Raw genomic sequence first — 18,791 nt, 5'->3', positions numbered from 1 at the left:
CATATTTTTTTATTTTCTAGTTGAGAGAAGAGGTGACAGAAGCATTCCCCAAGTGATCTTGATGCTGAATGTGTCCTTAGAAGGTCACCGAGAAGAATGAGCCCCTTGTGGGCTGCCCCTGTTTGGACAACCTGCTCCTCACCCCGAGCCTCAGCATGTCTGACATCGCCCACCTGGGACTGACATCCCAAAATATTGAAAACATTCATCAAATTTTCTTTATCATTATAATCTAATAAATTAATAATAATAATAAAATAATAATAATATTATTCTGTATTTTATAACCTAATTTTTATATTTATATAAAAGAATTGATACATTTTGCACAACTAAAACCATTATTGGTCTTTGGTTCTAAGTACCACAATTCCCTTCATTAATTAATTGATCACTATTTCTCCCTCTTTATGCTAACTAGTCATATTTTTAATCCTTAGATTGTCATTATTAAAATTTTCTCCGACAGGGTAAAAGGGACCACTTTGGGATCCATGGAGACTTTTCTGAGGAACATTTGGGGCAGTTTGGGTCTGGGGAAGGAATTTAGAGACAACCTGGGGGTCTGGAGGACACTTGGGGGAGCCAGGTGCGCACTTGGAGGGGCACTTAGGGATTCTGTGGGAAAATTCGGTGTCCGAGGGACCACTTGGGGGTCCAGGGGGCACTTGGAGGTCAGGGAGGGGAATCTGGGGGCCCTTCGGGGTCCAGGTGGGCACTTGGGGGGCTGTAACGGGGAATCTACAGGCCGCGGGGGATGATGGGAGGTGTAGGCGCTGGTATAATACGGTTTAATGGAACCGCGGAGCATCACGGGAGCTGTATGCACAGCGCCAATGGATTCCGGTGAGGCGCGGGGCATGACGGGAGATGAAGTCCCGGCTGGAATAGCGCTCTATGGGCGCCGCGGAGCATGATGGGAGCTGTAGTCCCGGAAGTGGCTCGGAAGGCGCATTTGGCGGTGTGGGGAGGCACTCTGAGAACACTTTTGCGTCTGAGCCATGGCTGCAGGTGCTCGGGGCGAATGTATACGGCTCGGGAGCACTTGGGGGGAACCTGGGGAGCTGTAACCGGGCTCTTTAGGGCGCGGGGCACGGCAGGAGTTTTGGGCACGGAACTGTGTTCTGGGATGATGTGAGATGAATTCCCAGCAGTGGCTGGAATGGGCATCTGTGGGGTCGGGAGCATTCAGGGATCCAGGGACGCTTTGGGGGGCCTCGAACGGGCGCTGAGGGGGCACTTGGGGATCCTGAAGTGTCTGAGGGACACATGGGACCTTTGGGGGGGTGATACCGGGTTTCTGGGGAGCGCAGGGCATATTCCCAGTCCCTCCCAATTCCTTCCAGCATGATCCCATTTGCTCACAACCACTCCCAGTCAGCCTCAGTGTAGCTGGACTCCCTGCAAGTATGATCGTATTCACTTCCATCATGATCCCATTTCATCCCAGTGTAAGTTCAGTTGGTTTCAATCAACCCCAGTGTCAGGAAAATAATCCACAAACACCAGAGGTTTATGTTCAAAAAGGAGACAGAGGAGTCCTTTTTCTTTATTCGAATAAAGGGAGAGGCCATGGGGCATTCCCCTGGGGTCTCTCAAAGTTTTGGAGGGAGCAGCCTCCTTTTTATCCTAATTCCCAGCTGCTTGTTCTTTCTCCATTTCCCCATAGGCTGAGGTACTTGAGAGGTACAGGCTTCCTGGAACGCCTGATACCTGGGATACCTTTCTCCCCTGCCAATGCATAATCCCTTCTTAATTCTTAACTTTTGTGGAATTCATGGTGCTCTTTCATCTTTTAGTGGAATCCATCCCATTGTTTCTGTTGTCACTCACTGATAGCTGCATCTTATCAGCAGACCCACAGCTTGTTTGTAAAGACAAACCCGTCATTCCTCTCACCAGCATGTACACAGTCACTCCCAGTTCCTGCCAGTTGTTTCTGGCATGATCCCAGTTGCTCACAGGTGCTCCCAGTCAGCCTCAGCATGATCCCGGTAACTCCCAGTATATCCCATTTGCCCCCAGCCTGGTCTCAATTGCCCCTCACAGGCTCCTACTCACTGCCAGTATGATCCCAGTATGATCCCAGTATGATGTCAGTACACAGCCAGTGCAGTCTCAGGCACTGCCAGGATGATCCCAGTACAAACCAGTCCCTGCCAGTGCTGCCACTCCTGGGATCCCCCAGCCCTCTCTGTGTTCCCCCCTCTCACATCTCCCCAGAGGAGCCCTGAGGGTTGGCAGTCCCCAACCAGGGTCCCCAGCCAGCCCCAGGTTGGATCTGCAGCCCCCAATTTTCCCAGTTTCCCTCTCCTTTTCCCCGGGCCAGGTTCCCCCCATCCCCAGCGGGTGGGAGCAGCGGAGAGCCCCGCGCTGCCCATCCCGACCTGTCCCAGCTCCATCCCCGCTCCTGCCGTGGGCTGTGAGGGGTTCGGGGCACCGAGGGTGTCGCTGCTCCTGGGGGAGGAGGAGGAGGGATGGAAGAGGAGGGATGAAGAAGGAGAGTGAGAAGGAATGGAAGTAGGAGAAGAAGGTGGGGTTAGGGAGGAGGAAGAGGGGAAGCCAGAGGAAGAAGAAGAGGAGGGATAAAGGAAGATCATGGAAAGGAGAAGGAAACACGAGGTCGAGCACTCCCTGAATTCACAGCCCCTCACGAATGGGATCCCACCCATGGGATCATCACCCCCCATCCCAGAAATGACCAGGGAGGGGGAGCTCGGCCCAGATATCCTGGGGGGTCCCTGGGTTGGGTTTTTTTGGGGGGGATGTTTGGAGAATGAAGAACTCCAAAGCTGAGCGGAAAATGCCGCTTGGGGAGACACCGGGGGATCCTGGTGGCGGCTGCTGACAGAGGCAGCCTGGAGGAGCAGAGCCCTGTGTCCCCTTGGACACCAAAGTGGGGAGTCCAGAGAGGGGGAGAACCACAATTTACGGGACCCTCAACAACCTGGAGAGGGGCAGGGGGGACTCCTTGGAGCCCCTGCACCCCAAAGCAGAGTTAAGGGGAGAAGGGACCATGGGAATCCAAAAAGCCCCATCATCCCTAAATGAGGATATGGAAATGGGAGGAACTTTTTGGATTTCTGGCACTCCCAGCAACCTGGGGTGGGCAGGGACAGACAGAGCAGACAGGGGACCCCCAGTACAAGCGTGACCTGCAGCAGCTGAGACAGGGAGGAACCCCTGAACAGCAAAGGGGAGAGAGCAGAGATGGGGAACTTCTGGGAGGCATTTTCAGGGCTGCATCTTGGTGTTTGGGAGGTTTTTATGGGCCCCAGATGCCCAGTGACTTCTAGAGATGGACTCGGGTTGAGGGACCTTCAAACTGAAAGTACTCTTCCCCTGTTTTACCCAAACCAGGATTTCCTATTCCCAAGTCTTGGCCAGATGGAGGAGGCTGCTGTGAGGAAGAGGAAGATGTCCCAGGACACCTAGGCAGGTGAGGAGGAAGTCAGTGCCCCTTTCCCCTTCTCCTGCTCCATCTCCCAGCCCAGCATGGCTCCCGGCTGCAGAACAACCCCACTGCCGATGCTGTCCTGCCCGGGACGTACTGGGGGGGGGATCTCCTTCCCTCTGGCACGGAGGCAAATCCCATCCTCTCCTTGTCCTTCCTCCCCCAGACAAGGAGCTGAGGATGGAGACCAGGGAGGACAACTCCCCACAGCAGAACCTCGTGGAAGAGGCCGTTTTGAGCAACTCCACAGTGCAGGAATCCAATGGGGAGGAAAAGTTTCAGAGATCCCGCAGGAGGAGGGGCTCCAAACCCATTCTGGGGTGCTCTGAGGAGGAAAGCCTCACCCTGTGCCAGGAAGGAGGCCGGAGATCCAGCCGGGGCTCTGAGCTGATGGTCCATGAGCAGCTCCAGGATGGGGAGAAGCCCTACAAGTGCTTGGAGTGTGGGAAGAGCTTCAGCCAGAGCTCATTCCTGATCCGCCACCAGATGATCCACACTGGGGAATGGGCCTACAAGTGTGGGGAATGTGAGAAGGGCTTCAGCTGCAACTCCGAACTTATCCGTCACCAGCGCATCCACACTGGGGAGAGGCCCTACAAGTGTCCTGAGTGTGGGAAGAGATTTCGGAGGAGCTCTACTGTCCTCGTGCACCAGCGGATTCACACGGATGAGAGGCCCTTCCGCTGCCCTGACTGTGGGGAGGGCTTTAAGCGAAACTCCACCCTCATCACCCACCGGCGCATCCACACTGGGGAGAGGCCCTACAAGTGTGGAGAATGTGGGAAGAGCTTCACCCACAGCTCTTGCCTCATCCGCCACCAGAGGACTCACACTGGGGAACGTCCCTATGAATGTGGGGAATGTGGGATGACCTTCAGCTGGAGGTCCCAACTGACCATCCACCAGATGATCCACACTGGGGAGAGGCCCTACGAGTGTCCCGAGTGTCAGAAGAGGTTTCAGACCAGCTCCAATCTCCTTGTGCACCAGCAGATTCACACAGATGAGAGGCCCTTCCGCTGCCCCGAGTGCAGGAAGGGCTTCAAGCGAAACTTCCACCTCATCACCCACTGGCGCATCCACACTGGGGAGAGGCCCTATCAGTGTCCCCAGTGTGGGAAGAGCTTCTTCCGGAGCTCTCACTTGACCAGACACAAACAGAGGCACCAGTAAGGGAAGCCCTGCGAGTGCCCCAAGTGCAGGAAGAGCTTTGTGCGTTGCTCCAGCTCCATTCCCCCATCAGAGGACCCACATTGGGCAGAGCCCTGATGACCCACGTTCCCAGTGATCTGTGTTGGGAACACTCTGGGCTGCTGCTCCTTTTGTTTTGTTTTCAATTATCCTTTGATTCATCTTCATCCCTTTAAAACACAGAAATAGTAGTAAAAATCAACAAATTCATCAAAGGCATCTAAAACCTCACATTTTGTGGTGGTGTGTTTTTAATAAGATTGAGATTTGTTGCACAAATGCTTTGTTCTGTTTTCCCCTTTTGATGCTGGTTTCTTCCAAGTTGTACCCTCCTCCCTACTGCCATCAGTCATTGTACCCCAGCTCCTTTTTCCAGTGCCTTCCATGTCAGTCATTGTGACCCTACCTCTTTATCCAGATCCCTCCCTGTCAGTCTTACTTAGCACCAACCCTTTGTTCTAGAATCCTCCCTGTCAATCATATTGTATTTGACGTTGCATTGGATTTTGTTAACTATTCCTGCCCCCAAGCTTTCCCATTGGTTTATGTATTTTAAGCTCTGCCTTAAACTCCTCCCCTAAGGCTTCCCTATTGGTTCATGATATGTATCCTCCCCATACTCCTCCCCCCTTTATAAGATGTTGCATAGCATACAACTTCTGTCTTTTGTCTCTGCCTCCTTTGGAGGATACACTCATCTTCAAAACCCATACAAAAGATCTCCCCTCATTCTTGCTTCCACACTGCGCCTGACCAGCAAAAAGTGCCGTAGAGCTTTGCTCTAAGCCGCACCTCAGGTCATCCTGCTCCTGAGGTGTGTCCCACTCCCGACGTGGGGCAGAGGGAGAGCTAGCTGGCTCCAGCACCGCATCAACATTTTACTAGTGCTACAAAGGAATCTGGGAGATACTTGGGAGTTTTTGGGGGTTGTGGGGGTATTTGGTGTAGTTGTTTCCATTTCTTGGCACTCAGAGACAAGAGGGTTTGATCTGTCACCTCAAAACCACTCAATGCCGCTGAATCCTACTCAGTCCCTACTCAGTAATCAAAAATTATTTGATTCCACAGCCCCTCAGGGTGTGATGCCTGAAGTTTTAGCTTTCATATTTTTCATATTTTGCGCTACCTGAGTTTGTAGTTTGGAACTTCCTGTTAAGTGTTAGTGAGCTCTCTTCACAGAGTAGGTAGTCAAAACAATTCCTTTTCTACTTGATACCAAGTAGAAAACTTGATACCAAGTTTCAGGCCCAAAAGCATGAACAAGGGTGGACTGAAGAGAGAAAACAAGAAGGATGGGACTTCATCATCTGAAGCTGTCTTTGGATAATGAACAGATTGTAATATACAGATGGACCTAAACTTCTAAAAATGTGAGACCTTGAGTGAGTTGTCCATTTTTGTGACCATTTTTGGTCCATCTTGGGTGTAGCCCTGGCCAGGTTCTTGTACTGCCCAAGGTGTATCCTTTAAGGCCTTTTAATAAGCTTTATTCTTAACTCTGTCCAGCCTCTGTTCTAGGTCAGCCTTCCTCAAGGCATCAGGTGGAATGGGGTTGGAAGGGGACTGGGTGAAGTGGGATGCAGATCAGGGGAGGTGAGATGGGCATTGGGTGAGGCAGGATAGATGTGATGGAGTTTGGGAGGTGTGAAATGCAGGAAATAGGGCTTGGGAAGGGGATCTTGATATCCAGCAGGGATGGAATGGGCTGAGGTTGGGACTGGGGAGGTGGGGTGGGGTCTGGAGTGAGACAGCCGAAGTTTGGGGGTGATGAATGGAGGGGGTGCCTGTTACTGAGTGAGGTTTTGTGTGAGGTGCCTCTGCCCAGGGAGGCAAGGACTGATTTTCAAATGAACATTGTTAAAGTGAGTGGCATGGGCAAAACAGAATTCCATCCCTCTGCCTCAGAGGATGGACGCTGTGAGCCCAGGAAGAAACCACCCTGGACCCCTCGTGGGGTGGCAGCCCAGGGATTTCTGATTGGGTTTGGGCCCCAGGGGTTTCTCTCTTGCTGTGTTCCCAGTGGTCTCTGACCTTGAACTCCACTCTGGTTCTCAAAACCATCTCCCTGCCTCTGTTTGGGGCTGTCTCTGGATCTCAGTTTGTTCCTGAGCTGAATAAATGGTTTCCTGAGCAGAATCCCATCTTGTTGGTGTCCCAAGCCCATTCCAAGTAACTGTGGCCTCCCTGGACATGATCCTGAGGCCCCGAAATGCAAGACCCTGCAAAACTGAGACACCCCCCCACCCCCCCCCGACATCCAATAATCCCCAAATTCCCTAAAATTCACCAAATCCCCCCAAATTCCAGTAATTTCCCTAAAAACCCCTTTTTGTCCTCTCCACTGCCTCCGCAGACGGTGGAGGGGGTCGCTCCTCCCATGCCGCCCCGGAGAACCTGCTGCTTTTGGGAAAAAAAATCCCCAAAATCCCTTGTATTCAAGGGGGAGTTCCCCATTTTTGGTGCATTTTTGGGGGGTTACTGTCACGCTATTTGGAACGACAAGAAGCATGACATGGACTCTCTTATGAGCTGAAAAGGAAAGTGAGTTTAATTACCTTAGATCATCTTTTATAGACCAATATGTGAAAGTCCAGAAAGGTAAAACTTATTGGTTAGCAAACAAACACAACACTGTCATTGGTCAGTGGGTATACCACTCCTCGACCTTCTCTTGCAAGAAAGCAAGAAACTGACAAACAGCACCTGCAAGGCTGTCTTCTATCTCTGAGGATTGTTTTAATTCCTCCTTATGATTTCCAAGGCCACTTTCTCAGGTGAAACTGAGAAAGATATGCAGCCTGCTTTCCCACAGGCACTGTGCTTCCTGCTTTGCTCATAGCGGGTGTCACTGAGAGGAGAAAATGGAGGCTGTCCCTGCTGTGGTGTCACAGAGAGAAGGAGATTGGGGCTATCACTGCTATGGTGTCACAGAGAGGGGAACACTGGGGCTGTCACTGCTGTGGTGTGTGATAGATTGACATTTAAGATAAAAAGAGAAACAGCTAAGGAAGTTAAGGTTGCTGGTGGCTGATGGGATTTTTTTGTCCGGAACAGTACCTGGCCATTTCTGAGAATTGACAGTAGTTTTGACCATTGAAAAGTGACATCAACCTGTGAACACCACCCCATAAAACTTAAGCCTGGGAATTTCTCTTTCTCTTTGGTTTCTGGCTTTTAAAGAATTAACAGGGCTCCAGTTCAGCCTCCACGGCTCCAGGCCAGACAAGGCCGCGGGGGGAGTGGGGCTGGCCAGAGTTCTGCGGTTCCTGGTGGTGGATGGAGACTGTGAAGTGACAGGAGCCCCTTCCCAGAGGGGCTGAAGCCCTTGCAGGGCTCGCTGAGCCTTGTGCAGCGTGGCTGCCGGGCCAGGCTGCTTCCTGTCTGGGCTGCAGTTTCTGATGCTGCTGGCTTTCAACAGAGACTGCCGAGGAAGGGGAGGGAAAGCTCTTGAGCTGCGGCGTGCTGAGACAGTGGCACACTCCTCCAGAGCAGCTACCAAAAATCTTCCATGGCAAACAGCTCCAGCCCCTGCCCCGTCAGAGATCATGGCACCATCCCCAAGGCCTGGGCAGGAGTTTAGCCCTTTCACTAGCCAGATGAGACTTGCAGATTAATCTTTTTCCTGAGAGAGGGGAAGAGAGAGGGGTCAACACGTAAAGAGACAGCATCAACTATCAAAGGCAGTAAGGGAAGGAATTAACGCTCAGATGGGAAGAGAATAAGGAGATGCCTGAATAAGCTGAAGTTTTCTTTTGTTCAAGCTATGGAGAGGGACAATGATGTTCTGAAACAACTCCTTTCATTCCTGAAACAGTATTTTTGGGGGAATGGAGTATTTCAAAGTGTAGATGGGAGCAAAAATAATTCATTGATAAAGCTGAGTAAATGGTAAAGTTGTTGTAATCCTATAAGATGCTGGAAGAGAAAAGGAGAAGTGAGAGTTGTTGAAGATTTGTGGCTCTTAAGAGACAAAGCAAAAATTTCTGTTTTCAGAGATGGTCACAGAGACAAATGAAGAGAACTTTGAAGATCTCATCCTTCAAATGACAACCCTTGAATCACGGCCCACGAACACACCTCAGAGTGGTGTGAAATGGGAAGAAAGGACTGATGGCAGAGTTTTCTGGGTGACTGGCATCAGAGCAATGGGAAGCCATGAGGAAATGGTTTTCTGGTGAAAAATCCATAGATTGCCAAAAGAGAACTTCTTTTTCTCTACAGAAACTGGTGAAAAGACTATAGCAAAATTAAGACCGTTTTAACCACCAGGTATTTTTTTTTCCTCTATGTTGTCAATTCCCAAAGATGGGAAGCACAGGGTGGTGGGGAAAAAGGGTTTCTGGAAGTTTTCTACTGGTTTCTTATCCTTGTAGTTGTGTTAATAAAATTACTCTATTCCTTTTAAGTTTTAAGCTTCTTTTGCCCTTCTCATAATCCACATCTCACAGGAAAAAATGACTAAGTTTTCCAGTGATTTTTAAACTAATGCTTTAAAACCACAACAGGTGTCAGAGAGAGGAGGAAATTGGGGCTGTCACTGCTGTGGTGTCACAGAGAGGAGAACACTGGGGCTGTCACTTGTGCTAGTGTGTTTTAGATTGACATTTAAGAAAAAAAGAGAAATAACTAAGGAAGTTAAGGTTGCTGGTGGCTGATGGTTTTTTTTTGTCCTGGCCAATACCTGGCCATTTCTGAGAACAGACAGTAGTTTTGCCCATTTAAAAGTGACATCAACCTGTGAACATCACCCTTTAAATCTTAAGCACGGGAATTTCTCTTTCTCTTTGGTTTCTGGCTTTTGAAGAGATAACAGGGCTCCGGTTCAGCCTCCTCTCTCCCAGGCCAGAAAAGGCTGTGGGGGGAGCGAGACTGGCTGGAGTTCTGTGATTGCTGGTGGGTGGGTGGAGACTGTGGAGTTGATAGTAAAAGGTTCTAAAATTTTAGAATATTCAGGGACTTAGAAAGAAAGTTAGGTTTGGAAAGCCCTGGGAAAAGTAGGCCCTGGGAAATGTTAGGCCTTGTACTTGCTAAAGATCAGGTCAAACTGCGCCTGTGTAGTGAATATATGATAAATGATACAATTGTTAGATGTGATTAGATATAATTATTGTTTAAAGAACATGAGGAACAATGTTAGGGGGCTGGGAGGGGATCAAGAGAAATCCATGCTTGGGTAAAAACAATGCTTACAATAGAACAATGTAAGTTTAATAATTAATATGTAAGTTATATAATGATAGAGTATGAAAACATGTTCAACTCAAAACCAAGATGGGTCAGATTTGGGTATGTGTACCCCTGACACCCAGAGCTCTTAATAAAGCACCTTCATATAATCAATCTGTGATTATGTGTGTTCCTGAATGCTAACAGTTTGGCAACCCCAGATGAGACCTTTTGAGTGCTGCTGAGCAAACTTGTGACCCGATCACGCTCCAGCCAGCACCAAGGGATTCTCGGGGACCCCATCAGCTGTGACCATCTCTGTGCTCACAACATCCCTGGGAGAGAAAGGTAAGGAGCTTTACTTGGTCTGGGTGGTTGCCAGTAAGACGCAGTGAAAGCTGCGCTTGGTTGGGCTAAAGGAATTCCTGTTGGTATTGCCTAGGTGCTGTCCGTCAGATGACTGCGAAAGCGTTGCAGGGAGAAACTTAAAGGGATTTTGGGCAGCAATGGTCCCATACCTGGTACTTCTCCTTTGGGGTGCTTACTATCACATTGGAAACAAGGTAACTTTGGGGAAGAATTACATAAGACTAAGTTAATTTCAGCGAGATCTCCCCATGGAAAAAGACCCCAGCAACGCTGTCTCTTCTGTTGGTAGCTATAACCTCCTCTCTCTTTACTTTGTTTTCTTTATCTCTCCCTCTCTCTCTTCCTCTCCTCTATTGCATAACTTTTGTTGGGACTAAAATAAAGGTACATTATTGTTGTGATTTAAACTGAAATCCCTTGTGCCCTCTTTGCACTCTGGGATCAAATGAACCTCTCACGAGTCCCAGTTACATTAGCGAATTGTGACATTTAAACTGTAGTCCCAGACAGAGGGGGCTGCAGGTTTGTTGTGCAGTCTGTATTAGGGGAAGGATGTCTCGCTCCAGCCGCACCTAGCCCGACACTCCCAAAAGAGTGAGCAGTGTCTAGAAAGCAAGGGGGGGCGACTCGAATTTCCCGCAAACTGCACACACCGAGATGAAAAGTACGCCACACTCACTTGAGGGCTCTGTCTGCAGAATTTCGCAAAAGAGCTCTTAGCGCAAAAGGGTGGGACTTTTTTGTTGTTGTCGTTTCTATGAATTTTGACTGCTTGGTGTAGCAAAGAGACAATCAGAATTTTAAACTGAAGGAGTGCCTCCCAAGCAGATTTGGTCTTTTCACCCATTCATGGAAGCAAAAAGCTGTGTGTGTGTGTATAATTGAAGTTTATACCTCCCTGTAGTGGTTTTCCCTTTGTAAAAATGACTGAAAATGGCAGTGCAGAAGTTAAAGCTGCATTTTATGCTCTGTTAGCAAAACACAATGGCAAACCTTCTCCGGGAGGGAAAAAGTTGGTGCTTAATAATTGGTTTAATTTGGAAAATGTGACTGATAGAGTATGTTTTTTTTACAACATGAAACAAAATTTAAACTAGGCAAAAAAACCCCTGTACTCAGTTTTGGGAGCTTGTCTTACAGCAGCTATAGAAACTCACTTTAAGCGAAGAAGCAAGGAAAGAGCTATAATAGACACCCTCCAAAACCTAGTTAAAATTTTGCAAAAACAATTAGACGAAGAAGGAGTAAGATCACTCTGCATTGAGCATCCCTCCATGATAAAAATTCAAAAAATGCTGACTTGCTAAAAGAAACAGCAGAGAGGGGAAACCCCTCTCATTAATCAAATTTACCCTCAAAGGAGCTAACTTGGATTAAATTGTGGGGAACACTGGTGTCCTAGTTTGAAACCTCTAATTAAAACAGAATATAATTATATCAGTGCTAAGGATCTTGATCCGTGTATAACCACTAAAAATAAAAAAAAAAAGAAAATGAAAAAAAGGTAGTATGGGCGTCTTCCTCACGAGTCAGAGACAGAATATGTATTCCAAGTGTCTCTCACTGGAGATCAAATTTGATTGAGAGAACGGGAATCCAGTGGGTACTGGGGACATGGAGTCTTCTTAACAACAGGAGACAGACGTAACCCATGGTCCCTAACTCAGCAGGCAGCTTATTGGGCAGAGGGGCTTAATCCCTTGGAAATGGGGGACCCTATAGCTATAGTTGGTACACCCAACCAACTACTGGAAAACATTCACAAAGCTGCCAGCTTGAAAATGATACACAAAAGAAAATTAATTGCTGGCTATGAGTCACCATTGTTGTTACCTGTGAAAACTGAAATTATGACCCCTTTAATTCAAGGCCTTCCAGAATCACTTAAACCTACAGCAACTTTCCTCAAAAAAAACAAAAAACAAAAAACAAAACCCTAGCAGCTATAACCCGTGTAGATAGACTGGATAGATTTCTTGGGAACCCGACTGATTGACCTTGTTCCACTGATCTTGGGTTTACTCCCTTCACTACCCCCTCTCAGCCGACAGGTTCACAATTGTGTTCTTGTGCTAGAAACCATAAAATTTGGACTTGGAGCAAAGTTGCAAAAGAGCTAATTACAGTAGAAATTATGAACCTGTAAAAATCCCAGAAGAAAAATCAGAGGAAGCAAAGGGTGTTGATACATTGGTTCTCTTAACGAAAACCCAAAAAAGCAAAAACAAATCTCTAACCGCCAGTATTGGTGGTCACTAGAGATAAAGGAGGGGGTCCCCAGGAAAGTAATGGATGGCTTATCACTTAAAAGTTTAGTTGAGTCATTTCTAATTGGCACTGTCCCAAGTTCATTGTATCAAATGCCCCACTGTATAACCCAGCACACCTCCGCAGGCTCTGGGCTGTGAGCCAAAGCAGTCTCCTTCTCAGCTTCTGGGAGTGGAGCTCAAACAGCCTTAGAATCAGGGAAACTGGGAACTGTGCCTCTCATGGGTGAGCAGAGAGGCAAAGGTTGGTCATATTTAAAATGCTCACTAGATATAACAAAACTGGAGACATACTCATCACAGCAATAGTGGGTCCCAAATGTGCACCTATTACTTCTGTAGTTAACACTAGAGCCCAAATTTCTGTGTTGACCAATACAGACTAGTACAGGATTTGAGAGCAATAAAAAGAATAACTAAAGATACTTACCCAGTGGTAGCTAATCCTTGCACATTGTTAACATCTGTAAAAGAGAAATATAAATGATTTACTGTAATTGATTTAAAAGATGCCTTTTTCTGCATATATAGAGGAATGGCTAGAGAGCAAAGGTCATGTTCCCATGCAGCAGTTAGCTGGGAAAGAATTAGACAATAGAGTACAGTCAGTGTGAGATGTTGCAAAGCTAGGAAGACCTTAGTGATAACTGTTAACTGAGAATAGAATGCTGTGATCAGAAGAATGTGAATTCAGCATAGATGAGCGATCACAGGAATGTAGAATTAGGTGGAGTTGACCTTAAATGAAATATCCAATAATGAGCTTGCTTTTGCACTATGTATGAGCCTAATTATTGATACTATATAAGTGGTTTTAGAGTTACCAATAAATGAGACTTGCTGATCATTCATATTGAGTGCTGCATTTCTCCCGCCGAACTTGTCATGCATACCCCTTGACAAAGAAAGTAGGAAACTGTTTGCCTTTGAGTGAGAAAATCCATAAAATGGAAGGAAAACTCAGCTCACCTGAACATGACTCCCACAAGGATACAAGAACAGTCCAACACTATTTGGAAGCCTGCTAGCTAAGGAACTGGAGATTTGGACTGAGAACGAGCAAGTACTGAGAGAACAATACCTGCTGTTACAGTATGTTGATGATATACTAATAGCTACAGAAGAGAAAACAACCTGCATAAAGGTAACAATTGAAATTTGAAATCAGCTGGGAATGGGAGGATATAAGGTGTCTAAGGAAAAGACACAAATTGCCTGGCAGAGTGTGATTTACCTGGGATATGAAATCTCACAAAGGCAACGTAAGCTGAGTACTAATCGTATTCAAGCTATTTGTGCCATTCCAGAACCCCAGAACCTGCATGAGCTGTGAGTTTTCCTTGGGATGACAGGGTGGTGCTGCCTATGGATCATGGACTATGGACTAATTGCAAAACCCCTGTATGAAGCCCAGAAGACACAGCCGTTTACCTGGGGCAAACCACAGAAGGAGGCCTTCCTCAGACTTAAAGAGGCATTGACAACAGCTCCGGCATTAGGATTGCCTGATTTATCCAAGGATTTTCACCTGTTTGTGCATGAAAGATCACACCTAGCACTGGGAGTGCTGACCCAACGCTTGGGAAGCTGGAAAAGGACGGTAGGCTATTTCTCCAAACAACCTGACAATGTGAGTGCTGGATGACCTTCATGCCTGCGGGCAGTTGCAGCCACCGTGATGCTGATACAAGAAGCCAGGAAACTCACGATGGGTAGAGACATAGATGTCTACGTGCCACACATGGTGACCACTGTTTTAGAACAAAAGGGGGGCCATTGGCTATCTCCAAGCAGGATGATGAAATTCCAGGTAATCCTGACTGAGGTGGATGATGTCACACTAAAGACAACTAATCTCTTGCATCTAGATTTGTTCCCAGGTACCACAACTGAAGAAGGCCCATTGGAACACGATTGTGAGGAAGTGATAGAACACACCTGTTCGGCTAGAGCAGATTTAAAAGACGTCCCACTGGAACAGGCAGACTGGGAGCTGTTTACAGATGGAAGCAGTTTTGTGGAGAACGGGACCAGATATGCTGGATATGCGGTAACAACAACAGGTGCAGTGGTGGAGGCAAAGGCATTGCCAGCAAACACATCTGCCCAACGAGAAGAACTGGTTGCTTTAACCAGGGCATTAAAGGTGAGTGAAGGGAAGAAAAGTAAATATCTGGACTGATTCAAAATACTTTTGGAGTGGTGCATGTACATGGCGCACTGTGGAAAGAAAGAGGACTGCTGTCTTCTCAAGGTACATACATTAAACATCAAGATGCAGTCCTGCAATTAATAAAAGCAGTATAAAAGCCTGAGCAAGTAGCAATTATGCACTGCTGTGGAGGCTGAAGAACCAGCCAACCTCAAAATCCTGGCTCTCCCCTGGAGAGCTTCTCCCTAGGCAAGACATTTTATCTCGTGAAGAGGAAAAGTGTCACTCCCAGAGGCCTTTGAGTTGAACATGTTAATTTGTTACACCCCATTGGTTTCCCTCCCTATCAATCCACCCCGATACATGTATCCAAGTTTCCCCCGCCCCTCTCCTTCCCTATAAATATCCCAGATTTTCCCCTGTTAGGGGAGCTGCTGTCACTGGCTCACATCGCTGAGGGCCCTGCTATAATAAAGGCTATTTCTCAGTGGAATGCCATACAGCTCTCTAGTCTCTCTCTCCGCGTTGCCTGCACGCTGCCGCTGAGCTGAAATCACTCGCTGGGCAGAGGATGTGCCTGTGCCCCTGGGCAGTCCTTTTCAGGACGGCTTCTTCAGGGTAGTCGCAGCACCCCTGTCATCAACCCCGCCACGGCACACTGCAAAGCTCACCAATCAGGAAGCTCCAAAATTCATGAGAGAAATCAGAAAGCAGACTGGACAGCCCGACAAGCTGCTTGAGAAGTGCAAACTGCAACGTCATTGATACCTTTAAAAACTCATGTATCTCAATTCAATTTACCTCCAGAACCAAAATATTCAATAGAAGATGAGAAACTGGGACACTCACTGAATGCACAGAAGAATTCAGAAGGGTGGTATGTGACTACACAGGGATAAGTAGTGGTACCCCCCTTGATAATGAGAGAAGTTCTACAAATTAAGCATAACAAATGTCATTGGGTACAGAGGCATTGGTGAAATTGTTAAAATGAAATTTAATTTCAGTACAGATGTTAACAATGGCAAAATCAGTAATGCCAAAATGTGAAATTTGCTTAAAGAACAATCCAATGGCCAGACAACAGGCACAATTGGGGAAAATTCGGGTAGGAGTAGAACCAGGAGATTATTGGCAAGTAGATTTTGTAGAATTACCAAGAACTCGAGGATACAAATATCTATTGGTAGGGGTTGACACATTTTCAGGATGGCCAGAAGCTCTTCCCTGTCACACAAATCAAACAAAGGAGACAGTCAAGTGGTTACTGCAAGAAGTCATTCCAAGATTTGAGGTGCCTCTAGGAATATCATCAGATAGGGGCCCACATTTCATAGCCACGGTAGTGGGAGAGGTGAGTAGGTTGCTGGGAATAGCTTGGGATCTCCACACCATGGAAACCCCAATCCAGTGGACAGGTAGAGAGGATGAATCAGACCTTGAAGAGGCAAATCAGCAAAATATGCTAAGAGGCTAAATTGCAGTGGCCACAAGCTCTACCTATAACACTGCTGAGGATTCGGATAAAGCCTAGAAGCGGGATGTCAGTCAGTCCTTATGAGATATTGTATGGGAAATCATAGGAACCCCCTGAACCTAATCCAAATGTACATGTTACAGGGAAGCAAGAGATGTATAATTATGTTCTGTCTCTTGGAAAAGCTCTAGCTCGACTTTGGAGCACCTTTGTGTGGAACAGGCCGCTGACTCTTGAGAATCCAGTTCATGACATCCACCCAGGAGATGAAGTGTACGGTAAAAGCTGGAACAAAGAACCATTAAAAGAAAGGTGGAATGGACCATATCAGGTACTGTAAACTACCTTTACAGGAGTCAAAGTAGCTGGACTGGATCCCTGGATAAATTACACCAGAGTGAAGAAGGTTTCCCCTGCACTGTGGACTGTGTAAACTGTAGGACCAACGAAGCTGCAGATAAAGTGGGTTTGATTGTTTCAAATGTCTAGGTTGCTGGTGACTGCAATGTTGATTATTTTATGGCCTTTAGTGCCATCAGTTGGAATCAATGTTACTTTAGGATGTGAAATGCAAAAGGATCAGCTGGCAACTCTTCATTTTAGAATGAAGAGGGATGTGGGGGTGCAGCCAGAAACACAAGTGATAAAAGTCTGTAATACCATTCAGGCAGAAAATGTGATGATTAGATTAATTAAAGATTTTGCCTACATGCAAATCACCACCAAAATAACTGCCTGTCTCCAATACCAAAGGCAGCAGGAGACCAAATAAATTGAGGAATTATACCATTGAAATTACCTGAAATACAAAAGAATAAAAATGAAAATGTGAGCTGTGTATTGCAAATAGATGACGAGTACTGAAATAAGACAGTGTTTGAAAATTCTGTGATGCCAAAGTATTCATCTATATGGGATTGTCATGAAAATGGAGGAAAGTATGAACCAAAACTAGGCTGGTATGGGGGATTAGGAAATTATAGGTGGTGTTATAAAAAGATAGCAAAGGTTATAAAAGAAAAGATTCCAGTATCAAAATAGAAGTGTAAATGACAGGAAGGAAAAGATCAGATTGAAGCTTGAGACAGTGCATGGTCAAGGAGTGTGCTTCAGAAATTCCAATATATGGCAGATACCCCTTGGTGCATTAAGTGGGAAGGCTCTGAAAATGAAACAGATCCAGGGGTATGGAACACTGCAAGCAGTAGTAGAATGGAGGCAGACAAAGTGAATTGGTGGGTATGGAACAAAACTTATGACTGTATGTCTGATGATGAAGAAATAAAACAAATGCCACCGCTAGTGGTAGCTCTGAGAATTGGATGTGCCTGCAGAGGAACCAAACACAAACAAGGTGAAATAAATGACAAAATAGGACAAGTGATCCAAAAAGTAGTATGGAGCAGAAGTACAATTCAGACTCCAGGCCAATTTGTATGGGCAGCAAGTGATGGCACCTGGACAACACATTTGCCTGTAAGTGGAAAAGTAAAAGATTACTTTAGGCCTCCCCACATTATGCCCAATTTGGAAAAGGTCCCCATTTAAAGGAGAACATGAACTTCTGCAAATAAGGACAAGACGAGAAGTTCAAGAAAACAAAGCTGAAGATGAGGAAAAATGGCAGGAACCCTCCAGCAGTGTAAAATTTGAGTGAGCTCTGGAATCCTTGTTTGGTCCAAAAGCAAATTACAATAATAGAAAGATGTTGTACAAACTTACAGGTCAGGTAGAAAGATTGGCAAGAGTTACCAAAGAGGTATTTAGAGAGCTAAATGTACAATTACAAGCCATGACTAAAATGACCCTGCAAAACAGATTGGCTTTAGATATTTTATTGCTGAAAGAACACGGAGTATGTGGGTACCTAAAAGGACAAATTGATCACTGCTGCATCCACATCCCAAATGGAACTGCAGATGTAGAACACGACATTAATCAATTAAAACCAATAGAACATGAAGCACAGAAAGAGTGGGAAGATCTGACCACAAGTTAGATAAAATTTTTGACGGGTTGGGATGGAATGTGAGCTAATGGATCAAATCTATTCTTGAGAGTCTGATAATCCTACTGATTGTGTTCTTAGCAATCTGGTTAATCTATGCAGTTGTGAAAGGAGAGATAAAAAAAAGAGTATCCTGGAACCAGAAAATAATAAAGGCACTGACACGGGACAGAGATCCACATCCGCATTTGTCATCTCCAAGTCCTCCAGAGTGTAACAATGCTTACGAAAACTGTAGATTCAAAAATGAACATCAAGTATAAACTCAGAGGTAAAAGACTCTATATAGTGAAAGCATTCCATTGATTCTAGTAAAGTGAAATACTTTCAAAGGGGAGAAATATGTTACTATGGGGTTAAATGTTTCTGCAAATGTTTCTTAAAACCATGAAGAAGTGGGCTGCAAGAATGTCTGTTATTGGGGATGGTCTAGCAAGCTGAAATGTTTATAGTAATGGGAACTGGTACTTGGGGATTCCAAGATACCCACCCAGAGATAAGATTTGTACGTGTTCGTACAAGGATGAGCTAACTCTCATGAAGCAATCTTGATAAAGCTAATCAAGCAATATTAATGAAGCAATATTGATAAGGTAGTTATAGTGATTACTGCTTCAGCTGAAATTGTATAAATATGTGCATTTTGGACAAAGACAATGGAACTAGATTTGGGTTGCTGATACCCCTAGTTCCTGCGTGCTTCAATA

At 46.2% G+C, this 18,791-nt stretch overlaps 1 protein-coding gene across 1 annotated transcript; it reads left to right on the top strand.

The window, feature by feature from the left end:
* Positions 1 to 3,339: 3,339 nt before the first annotated feature.
* LOC111945597 (uncharacterized) lies at positions 3,340 to 9,050 on the top strand. The gene is made up of 2 exons (XM_086873800.1): positions 3,340 to 3,432; positions 3,623 to 9,050. The coding sequence occupies exons 1-2, from the start codon at positions 3,388 to 3,390 to the stop codon at positions 4,625 to 4,627; spliced, it is 1,050 nt and encodes a 349-aa protein (XP_086729926.1). The 5' UTR covers positions 3,340 to 3,387; the 3' UTR covers positions 4,628 to 9,050.
* Positions 9,051 to 18,791: the final 9,741 nt, after the last annotated feature.

Source organism: Cyanistes caeruleus, unplaced genomic scaffold (assembly GCF_971803275.1).
Source record: "Cyanistes caeruleus unplaced genomic scaffold, bCyaCae1.hap1.1 HAP1_SCAFFOLD_115, whole genome shotgun sequence".
Lineage (NCBI taxonomy): Eukaryota > Metazoa > Chordata > Aves > Passeriformes > Paridae > Cyanistes > Cyanistes caeruleus.
This window is presented reverse-complemented; position numbering and strand designations above follow the sequence as displayed.